The sequence below is a fragment of the Manis pentadactyla genome, chromosome 16, assembly GCF_030020395.1.
Source record: "Manis pentadactyla isolate mManPen7 chromosome 16, mManPen7.hap1, whole genome shotgun sequence".
NCBI lineage: Eukaryota > Metazoa > Chordata > Mammalia > Pholidota > Manidae > Manis > Manis pentadactyla.
The window spans coordinates 66,127,865-66,153,057 of record NC_080034.1 but is presented as its reverse complement, the minus strand read 5'-3'; the positions used below and the strand labels follow the sequence as shown (position 1 = coordinate 66,153,057).

At 36.8% G+C, this 25,193-nt stretch overlaps 1 protein-coding gene across 1 annotated transcript in view; it reads right to left on the bottom strand.

Moving 5' to 3' along the window:
- LOC130681338 (bromodomain adjacent to zinc finger domain protein 2B-like) overlaps positions 1 to 21,168 on the bottom strand; it is a 33,101-nt gene extending 11,933 nt beyond the window's left edge. Inside the window, exons 1-8 of the mRNA XM_057494127.1 lie at positions 21,103 to 21,168; positions 11,391 to 11,456; positions 9,699 to 9,764; positions 5,833 to 5,973; positions 3,313 to 3,567; positions 2,154 to 2,368; positions 1,210 to 1,284; positions 195 to 408 (exon numbers count right to left, since the gene is read on the bottom strand). Coding sequence (XP_057350110.1) covers positions 195 to 408; positions 1,210 to 1,284; positions 2,154 to 2,368; positions 3,313 to 3,567; positions 5,833 to 5,973; positions 9,699 to 9,764; positions 11,391 to 11,456; positions 21,103 to 21,138 — 1,068 coding nt within the window. The 5' untranslated portion in view covers positions 21,139 to 21,168. The remainder of the gene's footprint in view (positions 1 to 194; positions 409 to 1,209; positions 1,285 to 2,153; positions 2,369 to 3,312; positions 3,568 to 5,832; positions 5,974 to 9,698; positions 9,765 to 11,390; positions 11,457 to 21,102) is intronic.
- Positions 21,169 to 25,193: the final 4,025 nt, after the last annotated feature.

Genomic DNA, 25,193 nt, shown 5'->3' with positions numbered 1-25,193 from the left:
TGTGGGCAATTATTAAACCATCACAAAAAACTTTACAAGGTGATTGTTATAAATATTCAGTTTTCAGATGAAGAAACTGAGGCAAGTAAGTGTCAAAATGGAATTCAAACCCAAATCCACCTGACCCCCAAATTCTGTTTTCAGTATGTTATGTTATCTTTGTCAAGTAATAAAATCTACCTAAACTTGATTACCTCATCTTCACAGACATCGGTTTTCTTTCCTTTTCTGTCTTCCTTGTCTTCCTCCTCCTCCTCCTCCTCGTTGCCATCAGCGTCACTGTCGCCGCCCTTCCTTCTTCGCTTGCATCCTGCTGTGGGGGTGGCCGACGCGTGCTGCTCTTCTCCAAGATCGATGCCACCTGAAGTGTCTCTCTTGCCTGCTTTCTTAGCATAAATGATTCGGAGCCTTTAAAATGTAACAAAATTAGGATGTACAAGAAAACCTTCTCTTCATACATTTTAGAGAAAATAACATGAGTTTTAAACCAAAATTCCTTACGGTGAGTATTAAGTCAATGGCAATAAAATTAGAATTAAAGAAATTTAAGAAATATGTTTCCAGAAATTACAGAATATATTGACTTTTAAGAATTATTCTGGATCTCTCTGGAATTAGAATATATTTTAAAAATAAAACTTAGCTGAAAAAATTAACTCTAGCAATGACCAATGATAATTCCTGATCCCATGCTTTCAGACTGAAAAAATTTCTGTTCAAATTATACAAAGAAATCTCCTCTTACATAGAAATTGAGTAATTTCAGCATTATATTTCCTGGCGGGAAACTAATTAAGCTTTAATTCTGAATACATTTGGATATTTTGGACTCTATGAAAGCAAACTTTAATTAGAAAGCAATTTTTAAAAGTGGCAGTTCTAAACAGATTCTACTTATGACAAAACTAACTTGATAGCCAACAACAATCTTAGAAAACGTGATTGCTTGACTTCTTTGGGAGCAAAAATGTAAACTGACTTTTTTCTAAGTCTGAAGCATAAGATGTTCAATGACTCTAATTACAACTTTTGTCCATTGCAGACTCTCATCCTAGGTTTTATTAATTTCTTAATTCATCTTAATTAAGCTTTACCTTTTTTTATTTCTTACACATAATAAACTTTAAATTCTGTGTTTGGAATTTATGTTTTACTGGGGAATTTGTACAATGGGAAACAGTATACTAACTTTAATAAAACAGGACTTACTTGCGGAGTTTACCTTCTACCATCCATTTATCTCTCCTCAAGTTTGACATATAATCAGTGTTCCTGTCAATTTCACTGTCAATGCAAAAGTTTATTAGAAGACAGAAATTAATCCATTATGCAATATGTTAACTTGGTGAGTAAACTGTTGCCATTTCTTGCTAACTAAAAGTGATGTCAATGAGTAGCGAAAACAAGTGAAAAATTATATCAATACAGTATCACAGCTAAGAGATATACAGAAGACTTAGTATGTCCACCAATGGTAGAAATGCATGGCTCTGAAATATACAGATTGATCCTTTTCCTAGAAAGGAAAAGAAGTAAAAGTAACGATAATTAAAATATGTAAAATAATGAATAGAAAGAACAAGATGAATATAGATTTGTTCACCAAAACTTGAAATACTAGAGTGCAAAATTTACTTTGACTCTTAAATGTAAGTTTTTAAAAAGTACAATACATCAATAAACTAATATTAAATTGTTATTAGCACATAATAAAATAAAAAGCTGGATACTTCTATTAATGGCTATGAAGGAAAATCACGTAGTTATTTATCACTGAAAGATGTCAAAGAAAGAAAAAATTCCGGATTCTTGCAAAGGTGCTACCTTCTGGTGCCATGGTAAGAAAAAACTATTTTTATGTTTCCTTATATGAATAATTAACAGAATTATTAAGTAAACAAAATGGTAGCAAAGAACATGCAGTAAGATCCAAATTTTCTTTTCAACAGACTGCAGTAAATACATTAAAATAGTAGTAGTAGTAGTAGTCATCTCTGAATGGTGAGGTTAAGTGTAATTTTGTTTTCTTTGTGCTACTCTGTAAACTTTGGATTTTGCATGGGTAATTTGTGTTACTTTGTCATATAAATTATTTCGATTAGACAAATTGAGAACAGGAAGGAAGCGCCAGAGAAGTCTAGGCACGGGCTCACCTCACCACCCTCCTGCTGCACGCCAGCTCACTGATCAGGAAGGCCAGCGCCGAGGCTTTCTGGGCCGGAGTGTGGGCCTGGAAAGCCTTGGTCCTCAGGCTTTCGGTGAGCTCAGTCTGTCCACAACGGGCCTCCATAAAGATCTGCAAGATCTCGGAAACATTGTCTCGATTCATACCAACATTCAGCAAATGTTCTCCAAGAGCTGTTTCGGCCTATAAAAGTTTGGCATTTTTGTCAGTATTGATCCTAACCGTACAGAACATAAAAACAATTAAGATTTTTAAATGTTTTTATTATATTATCTATGTATTACTGAAAAGGGCTTAATTCACACTTGAAATGAAGTAAAGATAAAAATAGACAACAGATGATAGACAGGTATTTGAGTACTTGCGTCTTTCTATTCCTTCTTTAGACCCTTGGTTAACAGGCAGGAAGGAGAGTATGTGAACTCATGAGTAGATATCATACCTTCTTTGACTATAGAAACTATCTCAAGCTTTCTAAGGCTTTATCTAGGCGTTCTATCAGTACTGGTTGCGGGAGGCCCAGGGGCACTACTGTTGTGTTTTCCAGCTCTAGAGTGTCATGGACTTTATTGTCTGGTATCCTAAATAGGAAAATGGAAGAACAAGCAACTGGTGCACCTGGAAACTTCTCTCTCCATCATATTATCTACAGTAAAGCTGACTGAAATGTGTATCTTAGCTGGAATTATGATCCATTTGAATTTCTTGAGTATCCACTGAGAGGTACAGAGTCTTAACATGCTGATCTTAGAGGTGCTGCCATTCGCCTCAATTGTTCACAGTGATTGAGAGCACACAGCATAATTTCAGAAGGCATACATAAATTTTAATTCTTTATGATTTATAAATTCTCTTTTGCTGAATATCACTTTCCTTAAGTCACTTGGTTTTGGCCAAAAGCTAGAGAAAAATAAGAGTAATCTGGGAATATCTACATTCTGTAGGCTTTATGAACCAGGTTTTCCTAGATGTGGACCATTTGCAACTGAAAGCAAATCTACACTTAACTTTGTGAGATGCGGAAAAAACTAGATCAGTGTATACACTCTTCTGCTAATATGCTAAAGCCAGTTATCAGTGCACTGAGGGTACAAATTAAAATCATTTTTTGTATTTTGTTTTTTTACCTTGTATCCTGTAATTAGACCTGGATCACACACAGCAGCTGACAGGAGCCTCACAAGCAGGTCTTGTACCTCAGCCATGCTGTCCCCTAGATTCAGCAATCCCTCTTGAAGAATACTCAGGTCTGGAACATCAGTATTCCCATTAAAGCCTAAAGCTTTACCGAAGACTCGTAAGAACTGCACCACAATGAGACAGTTTGAAAATGTACTTCCAGAGAGGACAAGTCCTGGAATACGAGGCAACTCTGGCAAAGGCTGAAAAATAAAATAAAATAAAAAACTAATTAACTAAAACGGCTATGACTTCAGATTTTCTGAAATAGAACAAGTTGCCGTCTTTCTTTGCTCTTGAATTCTGCCAGTGGTTTTCCGTCTAGACTGTGGATTCCCTGAGGGCATTTCTGCAACCCCATAGTACTAAGCACGGGATTTTGAAACCAAGCAACCATCAATAAGTTTTAGTGGAACTCAATACGAACTCAGAATTCTGAAAAAAGAACACAAATTTTAATTAACATATTGATAGAACATGGGTTCCATAACTGGAGCAACAGAAGAAGTAAGCATTTCAAAAGTACTTGGCCATGGACATACTACGTAGGGCACGTGTACTAATTTCTTCTAATGATGGAGACTGATTAATAATTCATGCTTTTTTGGTTGCTCAGAAACTACCGTGTATCTATGGGCCGATGGGAGAATGGTACCATCTTTGGCTAATTAATGCAGATAAACTATTTGGTCCACATGACCAGAACCCATGATCCTATCAAGAACCCAGTTACACTGCAACTAACAGTCTCTAGGCTTGTAGCAAAACACTAATATTGAATTTCAATACTCCCATTAGAAAGCAGCTTCTTTTGCTACTTCTCAAATGTGCTCACATAGTAACATTTTAATGACAAAACTGTAGTACCAGTTGTCATGAATATTTAAGAAGTAAGTAAATAAGGCAATAAGGCCATGAATGAGACTTAATAATAGTATTTCAAATTTTGATTAGAAAAAAATGAACTTTTACATATTTCTATTTCACTGGTCTTTGTTAAACAATGTTCCTCCACCCTGCACTTACTGAAACAACTAACCAAGGACCTTTTCTAGTGATACTGTGTGGAAACAGAACTGCAGATAATATCTGATAGCACACAAACCTTACAGGTTCCATTTGAAAACCATCTAAGTCTGAATCTTTTTTCTTGAACCATATCATACACATACCATGTGATTTAAAAAATTTATATAACAAAGCTATCAAAAGGCTTAAAATGGACTTCTATATTTGATTTACTGCATATGGATTTAAACAGAAATAACAAATTCAAGAAAATAGAGGTCTTTTAGGATTTTTCAAAAATTGCTCACTGTGAGCCTACTAAATGTGTCAACTAACCTATGTACCCTCTCTGGACATAGGAAAATTTAAACATGCAGTTTTACTAAAACTAGTGTTTATACTTTTATTTGTAGTTAAAAGCATTTGTGCTAAGTAAGAATATTATTATAACTAAATCCCCACTAGGATATTTTTGCTTTAAGTGCTTTAGAAAAAGCTGAAAAGAGACAATCACTCTTTGTATTATCAGATGAACATGGCATATAATATAGATCCTATTGACTAATTATACTATTATTGACAGTATTACAGAAATATGTATTATTGACAATTTTCTACAAATACCATCTTAACTATAGCCAAACATAATTGATTTCTTCTGATAAGTATATAAATTATGCCAGTTAACATGATTATCACGCTCTTTCCAAATTTCTACTTTTACGTATTTTAGCAACACCTGTGAAAACAACAGGAGAGAAAACACATGAGGTCCTCTCACTGGACACATTTCTTGGCTTTCAAGGTGATAAACAGTATGGACCCTGGAGTTTAACAAATTGGAGTTTGGATCCAAGGTGCCACTTATGAGTTGTGTCATCTTGGGCAAGTTCCTTCACCTCTTTGTGTCAAAGTTTCTCACTTGTAAATGGGCATAAATACCTCTTCAACAGGATTGTGGTGAGGGTTAAATGGGAGAATTCATACGTAAAAAACACTTAGCACAGTGCCTGGAAAGTAGTCAACATACTCAATGAAGTTAGCTAACAAGTCTAAAGCACTGAAGGAGGTTACAGATTATAAATCCTGATTTATTTAAATATCTAAGGGGGTTTGAGGAGAAGGTAGATCTTTCTGTATCTAAACATATAGGAAGGACCAAATGAAACAGAAATCTTATCTACTTTTATCATTCCCCCTTGTACATTTGTACAGTGTTTTTATTTCAATGAAAAAGATTGGCAGCACTCCACCACTTATATATTTAGAACTTCCATTTCCAGCGCAGGAGGTCAATAGACTTATTGGTGGCCATCAGGAGAAGCACACTGACCTAGACTTGGAAATCCACTGCTCAGCTGAAAGTGAAAGCCTTCGTACTGGCAGCTCGGGCAGACGAATGAGGTGAGAACACAGGAAAAATTAAACTTATTAAGGAAATGGTTTACATGATAACTTACCTTTTGGTCTGCTAAGCACATGTCTTCATTAGGCTTCTTTAGTTCTTTTGCAATTTCTAATTCTAATCTTCGTTGCTCTAGTTTAAGCTCTTTCTTTAATCGTTTCTCATCACGTTTTTCTTGCTTCGACCGTTCTTTTTCCTTAAAAAGAAAACCATGCCCACATAGTCTCTTTAACCATTATTATGTTTGAAAAGCCTTTAGTTAAAATTTAAAAAGTGATCTGTGTTATGTCCATGAACAGAACTGTCCAAGCAGGTTTAAGCGACGGACTTAGGACTGCATAGAAATAACTTATTTTGCTTTTCAGTATTGTCACTCTTTGATTTTCAAAATAATCTTATGACTGTATATATTTTTGTGCAGTTGATCCTTAATCAGCACAGGCTTGAACTGCATGGGTCCACTTATATGCAGGTTTAAAAAAAATACACACACTGGTAACTTTTTTGAGATCTGCAACAATTTGAAAAAACATTTTCTTTTCTCTAGCTTTATTGTGAGAATACAGCGTACAATACATACAACATAAAAAATATGGTTGATGATCTGCTTATGTTATCAGTAAGGCTTCCCAGTCAATGGTAGGCTATTATAAGTAGTTAAGTTTCTGGGGAGTCAGGTGTTATATGCAGAGTTGTTTCCTTAATGTCACATTGTTCCAAGGCCAGCTGTGTGTTCTGTGTGTGTGTGCATGTGTATTCTTGGGCATCATTTTTAACTAGTGATATGCAGTACTTTTTCCAATTAAAAAATCATACCTATAATATGGAACAGAAGGTAAGAGTGTGGTCAATTTTTAGGATAAAACGGAGATTTCCAAGAAATCTTTGAAAATAGTAGGATCTTTAAAACTTGGTGACAGGCATCCATTTTTGTTTACTAATAAAGATACTTCAAGGGAAACATGGCGTCTCTAAATTCAGTGAATTTAGTGAACTTATCCACTATTTTAATTTATTAGTCAAATTAGTCACTAATTTATTTACTGAATTTTAATGAACTGTATGGGACTAATGCAAATCCTGTGGTTCTCGTGTAAGATGACTCAAAGAACCAGTTTCAAATGGCATATATAGACAGTCACAACCTAGGCCCCCACAAGGTCAGTCTCACGTCTTACTCTCGGTGCATTCGCCAGGCCCTAGTGACACTGACACAGCTGGGTTGGGAAAAGTCTGCGTGACAGTTTGAGGCACTGCTTGGATGATGATGTGATGATGCTGCTGAAGATGGAGGAGGAGGAGGAGGAGAAAGAGGAGAAGCAGCAACAAAGCTAAGACAGGTGTACATACAAGGTTAAAACTGACTCCCTCTGCCCCTTGTCTTCCTCACCCCAAGGGCCCTAACTCAGTCATCAGGCTGTACCTTAGTGTATGTCATCCCCGCCCTGCTTAGAATTCACAGCTCCTCCTCCTCAACACATATGCCTTTTTTTTTTTTTTACTCTTCCCACAACTACTTCAGGCACTTTAATATTTCTTTTTTGGCTCCCACATAACATAGCATTTATTGAACTCTGGGACAATTATTTGTTTAATGTCTCTCACGTTACTGTGAACTTAGAGTGGTCAGAAGAACTAATTTATTCACCCATTTCTTAATGCACCTATTCAATTCTCAGCTGTAAAATTTGCCAGGCACAGTTTTGAGGGATTTTTATCCTTTTCCCTGACTCTCATGTCTGTATCATTTCAACATTCCTCACCAACTGATCTAAATATTGTTTTTATTTCTGACTATAGTAATTATCATCTGACTCTAACGGACATATTTGGTGTGCTTTAGCATATAAAACTTATTTAAGCATGAATTAATGATTAATTCTACAAATGCCACATAAATAAAGATACGTTAACATCTGTACTAGTAGTCATTGAAAATATTCAATAGCCAGTCTTTTTCTCTACTTTTTACATTTTATATCGTGGACAAACATAATTGATGTTTTCAATTTTCATCTATACACAAACCTTGTATCCAAAAGCAGAGATAAACACATTTGTTAATAATACTCAAGTTATATTTAGGAATTTTTAAGTATCTGAAATCACAGTCATGAAACCAAATTTTAACCCCTCAAAAGACCCTCAAACAACATCCCGGTAATTAATGGTAACTCTTTTTATTATTGGTAAATAACTGATAACGTTAGGCTTTTGTTTCTATAGGCTTCACTTTTTAATATTGAAACAAAGAGAAAGTTATAATCCAAGGACATAATCAGATTTCAGATGCCATTTGAAACTTATAAACAACACAAAGTAGCTTTAGGGAGATCATTCTGATCGAGAGAAACACCACACAGTACAAAGCATTATCCAACAGTTTGCATTTCTGAGTTGGGGGTCTGCTACTTAAAGAGCTAAAGACATCACAAAAAAACCCATATATAAAGAAACAAATATAAACATACAATAAAAGCACACATTATATACATTTATCTGTGCTAAACATTATTTCATATAGTCATTTTGAGTTTTTATTTTTAATATAATTGATACTGGTATACCATCGCAGCGTTTACTTAAAAAAAAAATAACATGCTGATTCAAAATGGATCAAAGACCTGAATGTAAGTCATAAAACCAAAAAACTCTTGGATAAAAACATCGGGAAAACTCTTTTGGACATAAACATGAGCGAATTCCTAGTATCTCTCAGGGCAAGGGAAACAAAAGCAAAAATGAACAAGTGGGACTATATCAAGCTGAAAAGCATATGTACAGCAAAGGACACCTTCGTTAGAAAAAAAGGAACCCTGCAGTATGGAATATATGCATGAATGACAGATCTGATAAAGGGTTGACATCCAACATATATAAAGAGCTCGTGCACCTCAACAAACAAAAAGCGAATAATCCTATTAAAAAATGTGCAGAGGAGCTGAACAGACAGTTCTCCAAAGAAGAAATTCAGATGGCCAACAGACACATGAAAAGATGCTGCACATCGCTAGTCATCAGAGAAATGCAAACTAAAACCACAATGAGATATCACCTCACACCAGTAAGGATCGCCACCATCCAAAAGACAAACAACAGGAAATGTTGGCGAGGTTGTGGAGAAAGAGGAACCCTCCTACATTGCTAGGGGGAATGTAAATTAGTTCAACCATTGTGGAAAGCAGTATGGAGGTTTCTCAGAAAGCTCAAAATAGACATAACATTTGAACCAGGAATTCCACTTCTGGGAATTTACCCTAAGAATGCAGCAGCCCAGTTTGAAAAAGACAGATGCTCCTCTATGTTTATCGCAGCACCATTTACAATAGCCAAGAAATGGAAGCAACCTAAGTGTCCATCAGTAGATGAATGGATAAAGAAGAGGTGGTACATACACACAGTGGAGTATTATTCAGCCATAAGAACAAAATTAATCCTACCATTTGCAAGAACATGGATGGATCTAGAGGGTACTATGCTCAGTGAAATAAGCCAGGCAGAAAAAGACAAGTCCCAAATGATTTCACTCGGATGTGGAGTATAAGAACAAAGAAAAACTGAGGGAACAAAACAGCAGCACAACCACAGAACCCATGAATGGACTCACAGCTACCAAAGGGAAAGGAACTGGGGAGGATGGGTGGGAAGGGAGGGATAAGGGCAGGCAAACAGAAAGGGGGCCTTATCTTTACCATGTATAATGTGGGGTGGGGGCCCGGGGAGGGCTGTGCAGTGCAGGGAAGACAAGTGGTGATTCTACAACATCTTACTATGCTGATAGACAGTGACTGGAAAGGGTTTTGTGGGGGTGACTTGGTGAAGGAGGCAGCCTGGTAAACATAATGTTCTTCATGTCATTGTGGGTAAAGGATAACAAAATAAATAGAAAAAAGTAAGAACTCTGACTGTCCTCTAAATTACCTGTTCTCGTTTCTCAGCCTCCAATAACTTGGCTTTTGCAGCTTCTTCCTTCTTTATCCTCTTAGCCTGTGCATATAAAATAGGTCTCAAAGTCATGCAACAGCACCACCACAACCTGAATATGACCTTACACTTGGAAACGGAGCTCCATGCCTCGCAAGGTTCAAACAGTATGTAACATGTATGTAGACAATTACAGATTTCCCCTCAGTTTGTTACGTTTAACATACTGATTTCATTTCTAACGTATAGATTACAATTAAGATATACAAAAAAATTCTTAAATTCGTAAGAGAATGTCAGGTTTTTTTCTTCAAACTCTGTAAAAAGTCTGAAATAATTTGAGTGTTACTTTACCTTAAAACTTAATCACAGAAAAAAATGATGTTATGGCATTTTTTGCTTTTTCTGATTTTTGAAAGTAAATTATGATCACTGTAGAAACTTTACAAAAACGGGATCGATTTTAACAATAAAGGTTAAAGGACAAATAAGTAGCATTTAAAAATGCACGTGTCTACTTTACTTGAAGTTTCGTTTGTAATACTTAAAATTTGAGATAAATCCATTACTTAAATAACATTAACTCTATTTAACGTACGGTGGTTAAATTCAAGGTTTTTTCCCTAATATAATAGAAACATAACCTTTAATGAAGCACATTATGAATATCAAGCTCATGCTATCAAATTTGAGCTTTATAATCTTACTCATTAACTAGTAGCTTCATAATTATCTAGTAGTAATTGCCAATGTACTTGAATATTTTCAATTTGGAGGGTTTTAAAATTAATTTGAAATGGGTAAGGGAATATGTGTACATGTTTTTAGAAGGAAAAAACCTGCAACTGTGAAAACCTCAGCTAACCGTATTGCTCAGGGAATAAGCCAATTTTTATGGCAACAGTTTCCTGAACAGCTAAGGGTTTGGATTATAATAATTTTCAACATTAAAAAGCTTGTTTTGGACAAAAGTACTTTGGATAATTTTGAGACATATACACGTACAGCTCAGATAGACACAGTACACTTAACATAATTTGGCTTTTTCTTGAAGACTTGAGCAGTTATTCTTGACATCAGTTACTATACACAGTTTGATAACAGAAATGCCTTTGGGCCATTGAGGTGTTGAAAATTGCTTCCTTTTTAACTACCAGATTACAGACTGTTGCTAGGCTTTGGAGTTTCTGTTTATCCTATTTTCCCTTGCTGTCTTGCAGCTATTCCTTTTGCTGTTGCCAGCATGTCCTTGAGCCCTATTCTGTCAGCCCAGTTCTGTCCGAACTCAGAAAACAAAGCTGGTTAAACTGTTTCCACATTGAACACTCCTACATTTGTCATGTTTCATTTCTAAATGAAAAGCAGGTATGACTATAAGACTTAATGACGTTGTGAAAAGTAAGGAACATGAATTTTAGCGTATGATCTTTATGACTATATTGGCTATTGAGAGGTTTCCCCTTTCTTTTTTTTCCTTTACTTATTTCCTGGATTTTTACTATTAGGATTAGATAAACTTGCTAAGTAAGGTTCAGAGAGGTCCTTATTCTATACATTATGTTTACAGATAATTTGTGATGGACATGTTAATTTGTATGAGTGAGAGAACAGACTGATAAAATTTTCATTTTTCAGACTTTAAAATACATGACTATATTACTTTAATCATATCAAATTTAAGAATTCTACCTCCAGAATTTGCTGGGCTCGAAGACCTTTTTCCATTCTCATTTGTTGTATTCTCTTAATTCTTTCCTGTAGGAGAAATTATGACAATTTTAGATAATAAGCTAAGTATCTAGGTGGAAGGTATTTAAGTAGAATCAAATAATTAAAGATATAAGTATAGATTTACCAAATGTTACCCATGCTGGATATAAATTTTAATTATTTACTTTAACATTATATATATGCCACCTGTCTTAAATTGGAATGACTTTATAAAATGTCTCAAAACAATTTTAAAATACAAATGCTAAATAAGTATATAAAAACAACATAAACCAACCTGGTTAAACTCAAGTCTTTATAAATATTTGCAAGTACAAGTAATACTCATTTGGAAATAAATATTGGACAGACAAGTAGGATAAAACAGTCTATCAGGAAATCAGGCCCCTAAGGCTGGTCCTGAGTTACTGTCACTCATTGCATGAACTTGGACAAATAGAACTACTCTTGCATAAAATAGGGGAGGCACTTGCTCTTTTTCTCACTGTCACAATTAAATTAAAAACGATTTAAAAAGTGCACAGTACATCACGATTGTACGAAGTATTAACAATTGCCATAACGTGATAAATTACATTACTTTCAATAACTACAGTAAGCCAAATACAGAAATAATTTGTAGTAACTTATAAGTGGTGCTCAAATTATCTAAATGTAATGTACTAGTTATTGTTTGAATTCAGCAACCTAAATTTTGTTAACCTTACATTCTCATTTCAAAAAATCACTCCATATGCTATAAGCACATCGTTAACAATTTTACATACATAAATCCCTTTGAAAGTCCTATATTGGCCCTGATGAGGATACAGTTTTAAAAAAATACACCTAAATTGCCCTACTTGTAAATTGCAGCTGTCCTAGGATTTTCAGAGCCAACACATTCTATACTACCAAATATTACCATACCCACCCCTACTTCCAGATGCTAGTTGTACCTTTTGAAGCAATACTTTAATACATTTTTATTTCGTTTTTTGCATTGATGTTATTGATTTCCTGCAGGGATCCACTGTAGGATAATGAGATTTCTGGAATTTCTGCTGTGATTTTAGAAGACTGATCACTTTCTATGACTTTGCTCATTGTGAACCTAGGTTTTGATTATAGCTCACAATAATAAAAATACAAGTGTATATTTTCTTTTATTTCCAAGTTTTAGAGAACGCTGCATTTGATCTGCATTTGAAATATTTATTTAGATTAGAACTTGAGACCAAAGTGTTCTCTGAATTTAATCTTTAATCATGTCTACAAAAGCCATTCATTAATCTCTTAAGCACAGAAATAGGTATAGAACCTTGGGCTTAACTCACCCAGTGTAGAGCTGTTGTTTTAGTCTGAGTGATTTATACGGATGTACATATATATACTTGGTAGTGCTTTCATTAGCAATAGCAGAGATAAACATTATTTATAAATCAGTGCAGGGGAAGGAGCCAAGATGGCGGCGTGAATAGAGCGGTGGAAATCTCCTCCAAAAACCCTATATATTTTTGAAAATACAACAAATACAACTATCCCTAAAAGTGAGACCAGAAGATACAGGACAACAGCCAGGCAACATCCACACCTGTGAGAACACAGTGCCTCCGAAGGGGGTAAGATACAAGCCGCAGCCCGGCAGGACATGAGCGACTCTTACCCCAGCTCCTAGCGGGAGGAGAGGAGTCACAGCAGGGAGGGAGAGGGAGCCCAGGACTGCTAAATTCCCAGCCCCAGCCATAAGCACTAGGAGAGCAGACACACAGCGAGTGGCGAGCTGGATGCTAGAGAAACGGGACAGTAAAACCTGCGAGCTGCCCCCACAGCCGGAGCCCCAAGGACAGAGAAAAGCGAGTGCTTTTTGAAAGTCTTAAAGGGACAGGAGCCTCAAACTGTAGGAAACACCCCGGTGCAATCAGCCCAGTTACTGGGAATCCCGGGAAACTCGGGGCGCCCCGAACCCCTGGGTGGCAGCGCTACTCGGAGGCCCCTCACGGTGACAAACAGCCTCCCTCCCATTTCAACGCCGACGTGGCTCCGCCATAGCAGAACAGTAGTCTGAGGCCGGCCTCTCCCATGGCAGCAGGGCAGAGCTTCCTCCAAAACCGCCGGGCAAGAATAAGAAACCCAGTATGCGTGCAGCTGCCCAGCACAAGCCGCTAGGGGTCGCCGTTCTCCCAGGAGAGGAAGGCCACAAACCAGCAAGAAGGGACGACCTCCCAGCGACATACACACCAGCTCCCCAGAACTACCTCTATCGCCATGAAAAGACAGAAGAATTTGATGCAGACCAGACTAATCCAGACATCCTCCCCTGAGAAGGAACCTCGGGAGATAGACGTAACCAATCTCCCTGAAAAATAATTCAAAATAAAGGTCATAACCATGCTTATGGATCTTCAGAGAAATATGCAAGAGCTAAGGTATGAAGTCCAGAGGGAGATTACAGAAATAAAACAATCTCTGGAAGGACTTAAGAGCAGACTGGATGAGGTACAAGAAGCCTTTAATGGAATAGAAATCAGAGAACAGGAACGCAGAGAAGTTGATGCAGAGAGAGATAAAAGGATGTCCAGGAATGAAAGAATATCAAGAGAACTGCGTGGCCAAACCAAACGGAACAGTCTTCGCATTATAGGGGTACCAGAAGAAGATGAGACAGAAAAAAGGGATAGAAAGTGTCCTTGAAGAAATAATTGCTGAAACCTTCCCAGAAACGGGGGAGGAAATAGTTCCTCAGACCACAGAGCACACAGAACTTCAAAGAGGACAGCACCAAGACACATAATAACTAAAATGGCAAAGATCAAGGATGAGGATAGAGTTTTAAAGGCTGCTACAGAGAGGAAAAAGGCCACCTATGAGGAAAAACCCATCAGGCTATCATCAGACTTCTGAGCAGAAACTTTACAGGCCAGAAGAGAATGGCATGATATATTTAATGCAATGAAACAGAAGGGCCTTCAACCAGGAATACTATATCCAGCACGTTTATCATTTAATATGAAGGAGGGAGTAAACAATTCCCAGACAAGCAGAAGATGAGGGAATTTAACTCCCACAAACCACCTTTACAGGGTATTGTAGACGGACAGCTCTAGATGGCAGCACTACCAAGGCTAAACAGATGTCACTGGAGAAAATAAAATCACAGCAAAGAAAGCAGACAGACCAAATTCGAACTAAAGGCAAAAAATAGAATCAACTACACACAAAGGCAATTAAAGGAAACACAAAAGAGCACAGAATAAAACACCCAATTTATAAAGAATGGAGGAGAAAGAATAAGAAAGGAGAGAAATAAAGAATCACCAGACAGTGTCTACAATTGCTCAATAAGCAAGTCAAGTTAGGCAGTAAGATACTAAAGAACCTAACCTTGAACCTTTGGTAACCACAAATCTAAAGCCTGCAATGCCAATAAGTACGTATCCTTCAATAATCACCGTAAATGTAAATAAACTGAATGCACCAATCAAAAGATGCAGAATAATACAATGGATAAAAAAGCAAGACCCCCAGCAAAACTGAAAGTTTCTGTGATGACTGCCCTTGTACTGTTCACTATGTAACTTATTCATTATGTAAGAATTTGTTCTCCATGTAAGAACTTGTTTGTTATGCCTCAGAAGATTGGAGACTGACAAAAGTTAGGCTTGGGGTGGATTAATGATTGTGCATTGAGCATTGACTCCCCTATACAGAATTTTATTGTCGTTAACAACCATTTGATCAGTAAATATGAGAGATGCCCTCACAAAAAAAAAAAAAAAAAAAAAAAAAAAGGACAGACTTCCAATGGTAAAATAAATAAGTAACCGGGATGTAATGTATAGCATAAGGAATATAGTCAAGATATTGTAACAGCTTGGTAGGGTGATAGCTGGAACCTCGAATTATGTATATAAATGTTCTACCACTGTGTTGTACACTTGAAACTAATGTAATGTAATACTGTGCGTCAACTACCCTTCAATAAAAAATAATTATTTAAAAAAAAAAAAAAAAAAAAAGCAAGACCCATCTATTTGCTGCTTAAAAGAGACCCACTTCAAACCCAAAGACATGCAGTGACAAAAAGTCAAGGGATGGAAAATGATATTCCATGCAAACAAAAGGGAGACAAAAGCCGGTGTGGCAGTACTAGTAGCAGACAAAATAGACTTAAAAACAAAGAAAGTCACAAGAGATAAAGAAGGGCATTACATAATGATAAAGGGGTCAGTGCAACAAGAGGATATAACCATTATAAATATATATGCACCCAACACAGCACACCAGCATATGTGAAACAAATACCAACAAAACTAAAAGGAGGAAATAGAATGCAATGCTTTCATTTTGGGAGACGTCAACACACCATTCACTTCAAAGGACAGATCCACTAGACAGAAAATAAGTAAGGACACAGAGGCAATGAAGAACACACTAGAACAGACGGAACTAATAGACATCTATAGAACTCTACATACAAGAGCAACAGGATACACATTCTTCTCAAGTGCTCGTGGAACATTCTCCAGAATAGACCAAATACTAGGCCACAAGAAGAGCCTCAGTAAATTCCAAAAGATTGAAATTCTACCAACCAACTTTTCAGACCACAAAGGAATAAAATTAGAACTAAATTGTACAAAGAAAGCAAAAAGGCCCACAAACACATGGAGGCTTAACAACATGCTCCTAAATAATCAATAGATCAACGACCATATTAATATAGAGATCAAGCAATATATGGAAACAAATGACAACAACAGCACAAAGCTCCAACTTCTGAGGGACGCAGCAAAAGCAGTCCTAAGAGAAAAGCACATAGCAATCCAGGCATATTTAAAGAAGGAAGAACAATCCCAAATGAATAGTCTAATGTCACAATTATCAAAATTGGAAAAAGAACAAATGAGGCCTAAAGTCAGCTGGAGGAACATAATAAAGATCAATGAACAAATAAATAAAATAGAAAAAAAAATCAATGAAACCAAGAGCTGGTTCTTTGAAAAAATAAACAAACTAGATAAGCCTCTAGCAAGACTTATTAAGAGAAAAACAGAATCAACACACATCAACAGAATCAGAAATGAGAAAGAAAAACTCACGACAGACCCCATAGAAATACAAAGAATTCTTAGAGAACACTATGAAAACCTATATGATAACAAGCTGGAAAACCTAGAAGAAATGGACAACTTCTTAGAAAAATACAACCGTCCAAGACTGACCAAGGAAGAAACACAAAATCTAAACAAACCAATTACCAGCAAAGAAATTGAAGTGGTAATCAACTACCCAGGAACAAAACCCCAGGGAGAGATGGATTTTCCTCAGAATTTTATCACACATACAGAGAAGACATAATACCCATTCTCCTTAAAGTTTTCCAAAAAATAGAAGAGGAGAGAATACTCCCAAACTCATTCTATGAAGCCAACATCACCCCAATACCAAAACCAGGCAAAGACCCCACCAAAAAAGAAAATTACAGACCAGTATCCCTGATGAACATAGATACAAAAATACTCAAAAAAATATTAGCAAACCAAATTAAAAAATACATCAAAAGGATCAAACACCATGACCAAGTGGGACTCATCCCAGGGATGCAAGGATGGTACAACATTCGAAAATCCACCAACATCATCCAACACATAAACAAGAAGGACAAAAACCACATGACCATTTCCATAGATCCTGAAAAAGCATTGGACAAAATTCAACATCCATTCATGATAAAAACTCTCAGAAAAATCGGTATACAGGGCAAGTACCTCAACATAATGGCCATACATGATAAGCCCACAGCCAACATCATACTGAATAGCAAGAAGCTGAAAGCTTTTCCTCTGAGATCGTGAACAAAACAGGGATGCCCAACCTCCCCACTGTTATTCAACATAATACTGGAGGTCCTAGGCACGAGAGTTAGAGAAAACAAAGAAATACAAGAAATTCAAACTGGTAAAGAAGAGGTTAATCTGTCACTATATGCAGATGACATGATATTGTACATAAAAAACCATAAAGACTCCACTCAAAAACTACTAGAACAGATATCGGAATACAGCAAACTTGCAGGATACAAAATTAACACACAGAAATCTGTGGCTTTCCTATACACTAACAATGAACTAATAGAGAAATCAGGAAAACAATTCCATTCACAACTGTATCAAAAAGAATAAAATACCTAGGAATAAACCGAACCAAGGAAGTGAAAGTCCTATACCCTGAAAACTATAAGACTCTCTTAAGAGAAATTAAAGAGGACACTAGCAAATGGAAACTCATCCCATGCTCCTGGCTAGGAAGAATTAATATCGCCAAAATGGCCATCATGTCCACACCAATAAGCAGACTTGTTGCAAACCCTATCAAATTACCAACAACATTCTTCAATGAACTGCAACGAATAGTTCAAACCTTCATATGGGAACACCAAAGACCCAAAATAGCCAAGGCAATCCTGAGAAGGAAGTATAAAGTGGGGGGGATCTCACTCCCCAACTTCAAGCTCTACTACAAAGCCACAATATTCAAAAATTGGAAAACAGTATGTAAGAGAAAGAAACCGTATTATTGTCGACCACCATACAAAAAAGTAAACTCAGAATGGATCACAGATCTGAATGTAAGTCATGAAACCATAAAACTCGTAAAAGAAAACATAGGCAAAACTTTCTTGTACATGAACACGAGCAACTTCTTCATGAACGTATTTACCCGGGTAAGGGAAACAAAAGCAAAAATGAACAAGTGGGACTATATCAAGCTGAAAAGCATATGTACAGCAAAGGACACCTTCATTAGAACAAAAAGGTAAACTGCAGTATGGGAGAATATACTCATAAATGACATATCTGATAAAGGGTGGACATCCAAAATATATAAAGAGCTCATGCACCTAAGGAAACAAAAAGCAAATAATCCAATTAAAAAATGACCAGAGGAGCTGAACACACAGTTCTCCAAAGAAGAAATTCAGATGGCCAACAGACACATGAAAAGATGCTCCACATCGCTAGTCATCAGAGAAATGCAAATTAAAACCACAATGAGTTATCACCTCACAACAGTAAGGATTGACACCATCCAAAACACAAAGAACAACAAATGTTGGTGAGGTTATGAAGGAAGGGGAACCCTCCTACACTGCTGGTGGGAATGTAAATTAGTTCAACCATTGTGGAAAGCAGTATGGAGGTTCCACAGAAAGCTCAAAATACAAATACCATTTGACCCAGGAAACCCACTTCTGGGAATTTACCCTAAGAATACAGCAGCCCAGTTTGAAAAAGACAGATGCACCCCTATGTTTATCGCAGCACTATTTACAATAGCCAAGAAATGGAAGCAACCTAAGTGTCATCAGTAGATGAATGGGTAAAGAAGAGGTGGTACATATGCACAGTGAAATATTATTCACCCAAAAGAAGAAAACAAATCCTTCCATTTGCAACAACATGGATGGAGCAAGAGGATATTATGCTCAGTGAAATAAGCGAGGCGGAGAAAGACAAGTGCCAAATGACTTCACTCATATGTGGAGTTTAAGAACAAAGAAAAACTGAGGGAACAAAACAGCAGCACAATCACAGAACCCAAGAATGGACTCACAGTTACCAAAGGGAAAGGGACTGGGGAGGATGGGTGGGAAGGGAGGGATGAGGGCAGGGTAAAATTAAAGGGGGCATTACGATTAGCATGTATAAGGTGGTGTGGGGGCCCGGGGAGGGCTGTGCAATGCACGGAAGACAAGTAGTGATTCTACAACTTCTTACTACACTGATGGACAGTGACTATAATAGGGTTTGTGGGGGGGACTAGGTGAAGCGGGGAGCCTAGTAAACATAATGTTATTCATGTCATTGTGGATTAAGGATAACAAAATTCATTTAAAATAAATAAATAATATTTAATCAATAAATTTCAAAAACTAAATAAATTTGAAAAACTAAAAACTCTGACTGTCCTCTACATTTACCTGTTTTCGTTTCTCAGCCTCCAAAAATTTGGCTTTTGCAGCTTCTTCCTTCTTTATCCTCTTAGCCTGTGCATATAAAATAGGTCTCAAAGTCATGCAACAGCACCACCACAACCTGAATATGACCTTACACTTGAAAATGGGGCTCCATGCCTCGCAAGGTACAATACAGTATGTAACATGTATGTAGACAATTACAGATTTCCCCTCAGTTTGTTACGTTTAACGTACTAATTTCATTTCTAAGGTATAGATTACACTTAAGATATACAAAAAAATTCTTAAATCGTAACAGTATGTCAGCTTTTCTTCTTCAAACTCTGTAAAAATTCTGAAATAATTTGAGTGTTATTTTACCTTAAAACTTAATCACAGAACAGTGATGTTAGGTCATTTGTTGCTTGTTCTCTGATTTTTTAAAGTAAAACATCATCAGTGTAGAAAGTTTAGAAAAACGGGATTTTAACAATAAAGGTTAAAGGACAAATCAGGAACATTTAAAAATGCACGTGTATAGTTTATTTGAAGTTTCTTTTGTAATACTTAAAATTTGAGATAAATCCATTACTTAAATAACTTAAATGAAAAATTAAACCCGACTTAACCTACTGTTGTTAAATTCAAGGTTTTTTTTCCCTAATATAATAGAAACATAACCTTTCGTGAAGCACATCCTGAATATCAAGCTCATGCTATCAAATTTGAGCTTTATAATCTTCAAGTCATTAACTAGTAGTTTCATAATTATCTACTAGTAATTGCCAATGTACTTTAATATTTTCAATTTGGAGGGTTTTAAAATTAATTTGAAATGGGTAAGGGAATATGTGTATATGTTTTTAGAAAAAAAAGATCTGTAACTGTGAAAACGTCAGCTAACTGCCTTGCTCAGGGAATAAGCCAACTTTTATGGCAACAGTTTCCTGAACAGCTAAGGGTTTGGGTCATAGTAATTTTCAACATTAGAAAGCTTGTTTGGGACAAAAGTACTTCGGATAATTTTGAGACATATACATGTACAGCTTAGACACAGTACACTTAACATAATTTGGCTTTTTCTTGAGGACTTGGGCAGTTATTCTTGACATCAGTTACTATACTACACAGTTTGATAACAGAAATGCCTTTGGGCCAGTAAGGTGTTGAAAATTGCTTCCTATTTAACTACCAGATTACAGACTGTTGCTAGGCTTTGGAGTTTCTGTTTATCCTATTTTCCCTTGCTGTCTTTTAGCTATTCCTTTTGCTGTTGCCAGCATGTCCTTGAGCCCTATTCCTTCAGCCCAGTTCTGCTGAACTCAGAAAACAAACATGGTTAAAATATTTCCACATATAACACTTACTTTTACTTTTGTCATGTTTTATTTCTAAATGAAAAGCAGGTATCTAACTGTAATACTTAATGACATTTTGAAAAGTAAAGAGCGTGAGTTTTAGCATATGATCTTTATGACTATATTGGCTATTGAGAGGTTTCCCCTTTCTTTTTTTCCTTTACTTATTTCCTGGATTTTTACTATTAGGATTAGATAAACTTGCTAAGTATGGTTCAGAGAGGTCCTTATTCTATACATTATGTTTACAGATAATTTGTGATGGACATGTTAATTTGTATGAGTGAGAGAACAGACTGATAAAATTTTCATTTTTCAGACTTTAAAATACATGTCAATATTACTTTAAACATATCAAATTTAAGAATTCTACCTCTAGAATTTGCTGGGCTCGAAGTTCTTTTTCCATTCTGATTTGTTGTATTCTCTTAATTCTTTCCTATAGGAAAAATTATGACAATTTTAGATAATTAACTATCTAGGTGGAAGGTATTTAAGTGGAATCAAATAATGAAAGATGTAAGTACAGATTTACCAAAGGTTGCCCATGCTCGATATAAATTTTAATTATTTACTTTAACATTATATACATGCCACCTGTCTTAAATTGCTATGACTTTATAAAATGTCTCAAAACAATTTTAAAATACAAATGCTAAATAAGTATATAGAAACAACATAAACCAAGCTGGTTAAACTCAAGTCTTTATAAATATTTGCAAGTACAAGTAATACTCATTAGGAAATAAATATTGGACAGACAAGTAGGATAAAACAGTCTATCAGGAAATCAGGACACCTAAGGATAGTCCTGAGTTACTGTCACTCATTGCATGAACTTGAACAAATAGAACTACTCTTGCATAAAATAGGGGAGGCACTTGCTCTTTTTCTCACTGTCACAATTATATTTAAAAAGTTTTAAAAAGTGCACAGTACATCACGATTGCGTGTAACAATTGCCGTAACATGATAAATGACATTTCTTTCAATAAATGCAGCAGGCCAAATACAGAAATAATTTGTAATACATTATAAGTGGTGCTCAAATTCTCTAAATGTCATGTACAAGCTATTGTTTGAATTCAGCAATCTAAATTTTGATAATGTGACATTTTCTTTTTAAAAAACCATTCCATATGCTATAAGCACATCGTTCACAATTTTAAATTCATATATCCCTTTGAAAGTCCCAAATTGGCACTGATGAGGATACTTTTAAAAGAATACACCTTAATTCCGCTACTTGCAAATTGCAGTTTTCCTAGGACTTTCAGAGCCAACACATTTTATACTACTGTTTATTACAATACTAACACCTATTTCCAATGCTAGTTGTACTTTTTGAAGCTATACTTTAATACATTTTTATTTCTTTTTTTCAATTGATGTTATTGATCCCCTGCAGGATAATGAGATTTCTGGAATTTCTGTAGTGATTTTAGAAGACTGATCACATTGTATGATTTTGCTGATTGTGATCCTAGGTTTTGAATATTATAGTTGACTAAAATAAACATACAAGTGTATCTTTTGTTTTATTTACAAGTGTTAGAGAAGGTTGCACTGGATACACATTTGAAATATTTATTTAGATTAGAACTTCAGACCTAAGTATACTCTGAATTTCATCTTTAATCAAGTCAACAAAAGGCATTCATTATTCTCTTCAGCACAGAAATAGGTATAGAATCTTGGCCTTTACTCACCCAGTGTAGAGCTTTCTATTAGTCTGAGTGATTTATATGGATATACGAAAATATACTTCGTAGTGCTTTCATTAGCAATAGCAGAGATAAGCATTATTTATAAATCATTACAGTGGAAGAAGCCAAGATGGCGGTGTGAGTAGAGCGGGTAAACCTCCTCCAAAAACCACGTATATTTTCGAAAATACAACAAATACGACTATCCCTAAAAGAGAGCCCAGAAGATACAGGACAACAACCATGCTACATCCACACCTGCGAGAACCCAGCGCCTCCGAAGGGGGTAAGGTGGAAGCCACAGCCCGGCGGAACACGAGCGCCCCTCACACCAACTACGGGCGGGAGGAGAGGAGTCAGAGTGGGGAGAGAGAGGGAGCCCAGGACTGCTAAATACCCAGCCCCAGACATCCGGACCAGGAGCACAGACACACAGCGTGTGGTGAGCTGGATACTAGAGAAACGGGAAAGTAAAACCTGAGAGCTGTCCCCACAGCCAGAGCGGCTGGGACAAAGAAAAGTGAGTGCTTTTTGAAAGTATTCAAGGGACAGTAGCCTCACAGGTGGACAGAACTGCCCCGGAGCAATCAGCCCAGTAACTGGGAATTCTGGGGAACTCCGGGCACCCGAACCCCCTGGGTGGTAGCGCTACTCGGAGTCTCCTCACGGTGACAAACAGCCTCCCTCCCATTTCCCCTCCGACGTGGCTCCGCCATAGCAGAACAGTAGCCTGAGGCCGGCCACTCCCACGGCAGCAGAGCAGAGCTTCCTCCACAACCGCCGGGCAAGAATAAGAAACCCTGTCTGCGCACAGCTGAACAGCACAAGCCGCTAGGGGTCGCCGTTTACCCAGGAGAGGAAGGCCACAAACCAGCAAGAAGGGACCTTCACCCAGCCGACATACATGCCAGCTCCCCACAACTATTTCCATTGACATGAAAAGACAGAAGAATTTGATACAGACCAGACTAACCCAGACATCCACCCCTCAGAAGGAACCTGGGGAGATAGACCTAAACAATCTCCCTGAAAAATAATTCAAAATAAAGGTCATAACCATGCTGACGGATCTTCGGAGAAATATGCAAGAGGTAAGGGATGAAGTCTGGAGGGAGATTACAGAAATAAAACAATCTCTGGAAGGACTTACGAGCAGACTGGATGAGGTGCAAGAGGCCTTTGATGGAATAGAAACCAGAGAACAGGAACGCAGAGAAGCTGACGCAGAGAGAGATAAAAGGATGTCCAAGAATGAAAGAATATTAAGAGAACTGTGTGGCGTGGCCAAACGGAACAATCTTCAGATTATAGGGGTACCAGAAGAGGAAGAGAGAGAAAAAGGGACAGAAAGTGTCCTACAAGAAACAATTGCTGAAAACTTCTCCAAAATGGGGGAGGAAATAGTTGCTCAGACCACGGAAGCACACAGAATTCCAAAGAAGACAACACCAAGACACATAATAATTAAAATGGCAAACATCAAGGACTAGGACAGAGTCTTAAAGAGAGCTAGAGAGAGGAAAAAGGTCACCTACAAAGGAAAACCCATCAGGATATCATCAGACTTCTCAGCAGAAACCTTACAGGCCAGAACAGAATGGCATGATATATTTAATGCAACCAAACACAAGGGCCTTGAACCAAGAATACTCTATCCAGCACGATTATTATTTAAATATGAAGGAGGGAGTAAACAATTCCCAGACAAGCAAAAGTTGAGGGAATTTACCTCCCACAAACCACCTTTACAGGGTAATGTACAGGGGCAGCTCTAGATAGGAGCATGCCTAAGGCTAAACAGATGTCACCAGAGAAAATAAAATCACAGCAGAGAAAGCAGACCAACCAAATACTAACTAAAGGCAAAAAATAATATAAACTACACACAAAAGCAGTTAAAGGAAACACAAAGAGCACAGAATAAAACACGCAAAATATAAAGAATGGAGGAGCAGGAATAAGAAAGGAGAGAAATAAAGAATTACCACACAGTGTCTGTAACTGCTCAATAAGCAAGTGAAGTTAGGCAGTAAGATACTAAAGAAGCAAACCTTGAACCTTTGGTAACTACAAATCTAAAGCCTACAATGGCAATAAGTACATATCTTTCAATAATCACCGTAAATGTAAATAAACTGAATGCAACAATCAAAAGACACAGAGTAATACAATGGATAAAAAAGCAAGACCCATCTATTTGCTGCTTACAAGAGACCCACCTCAAACCGAAACACATACAGAGACTAAAAGTCAAGGGATGGAAAATGATATTCCACGCAAACAACAGGGAGAAAAAAGCAGGAGTTGCAGTACTACAAGCAGACAAAATAGACTTAAAAATAAAGAAAGTCACAATAGATAAAGAAGAGCATTACGTAATGATAAAGTGGTCACTGCAACAAGAGGATATAACCATTAAAAATATTTATGCACCCAACACAGGAGCACCACCATATGTGAAACAAATACCAACAGAACTAAAAGGAGCATATAGAATGCAAAGCATTCCTTTTGGGAGACTTAAATACACCACACACTCCAAAGGATAGATCTCCCAGACAGAAAATAACTAAGCATACAGAGGCGCTGAACAACAAACTAGAACAGATGGACCAAATAGACATCTATAGAACTCTATATCCAAAAGCAACACGATACACATTCTTCTCAAGTGCACATGGAACATTCTCCAGAATAGACGAAATACTAGGCCACAAGAAGAGCCTCAGTAAATTCAAAAAAATTGAAATTCTACCAA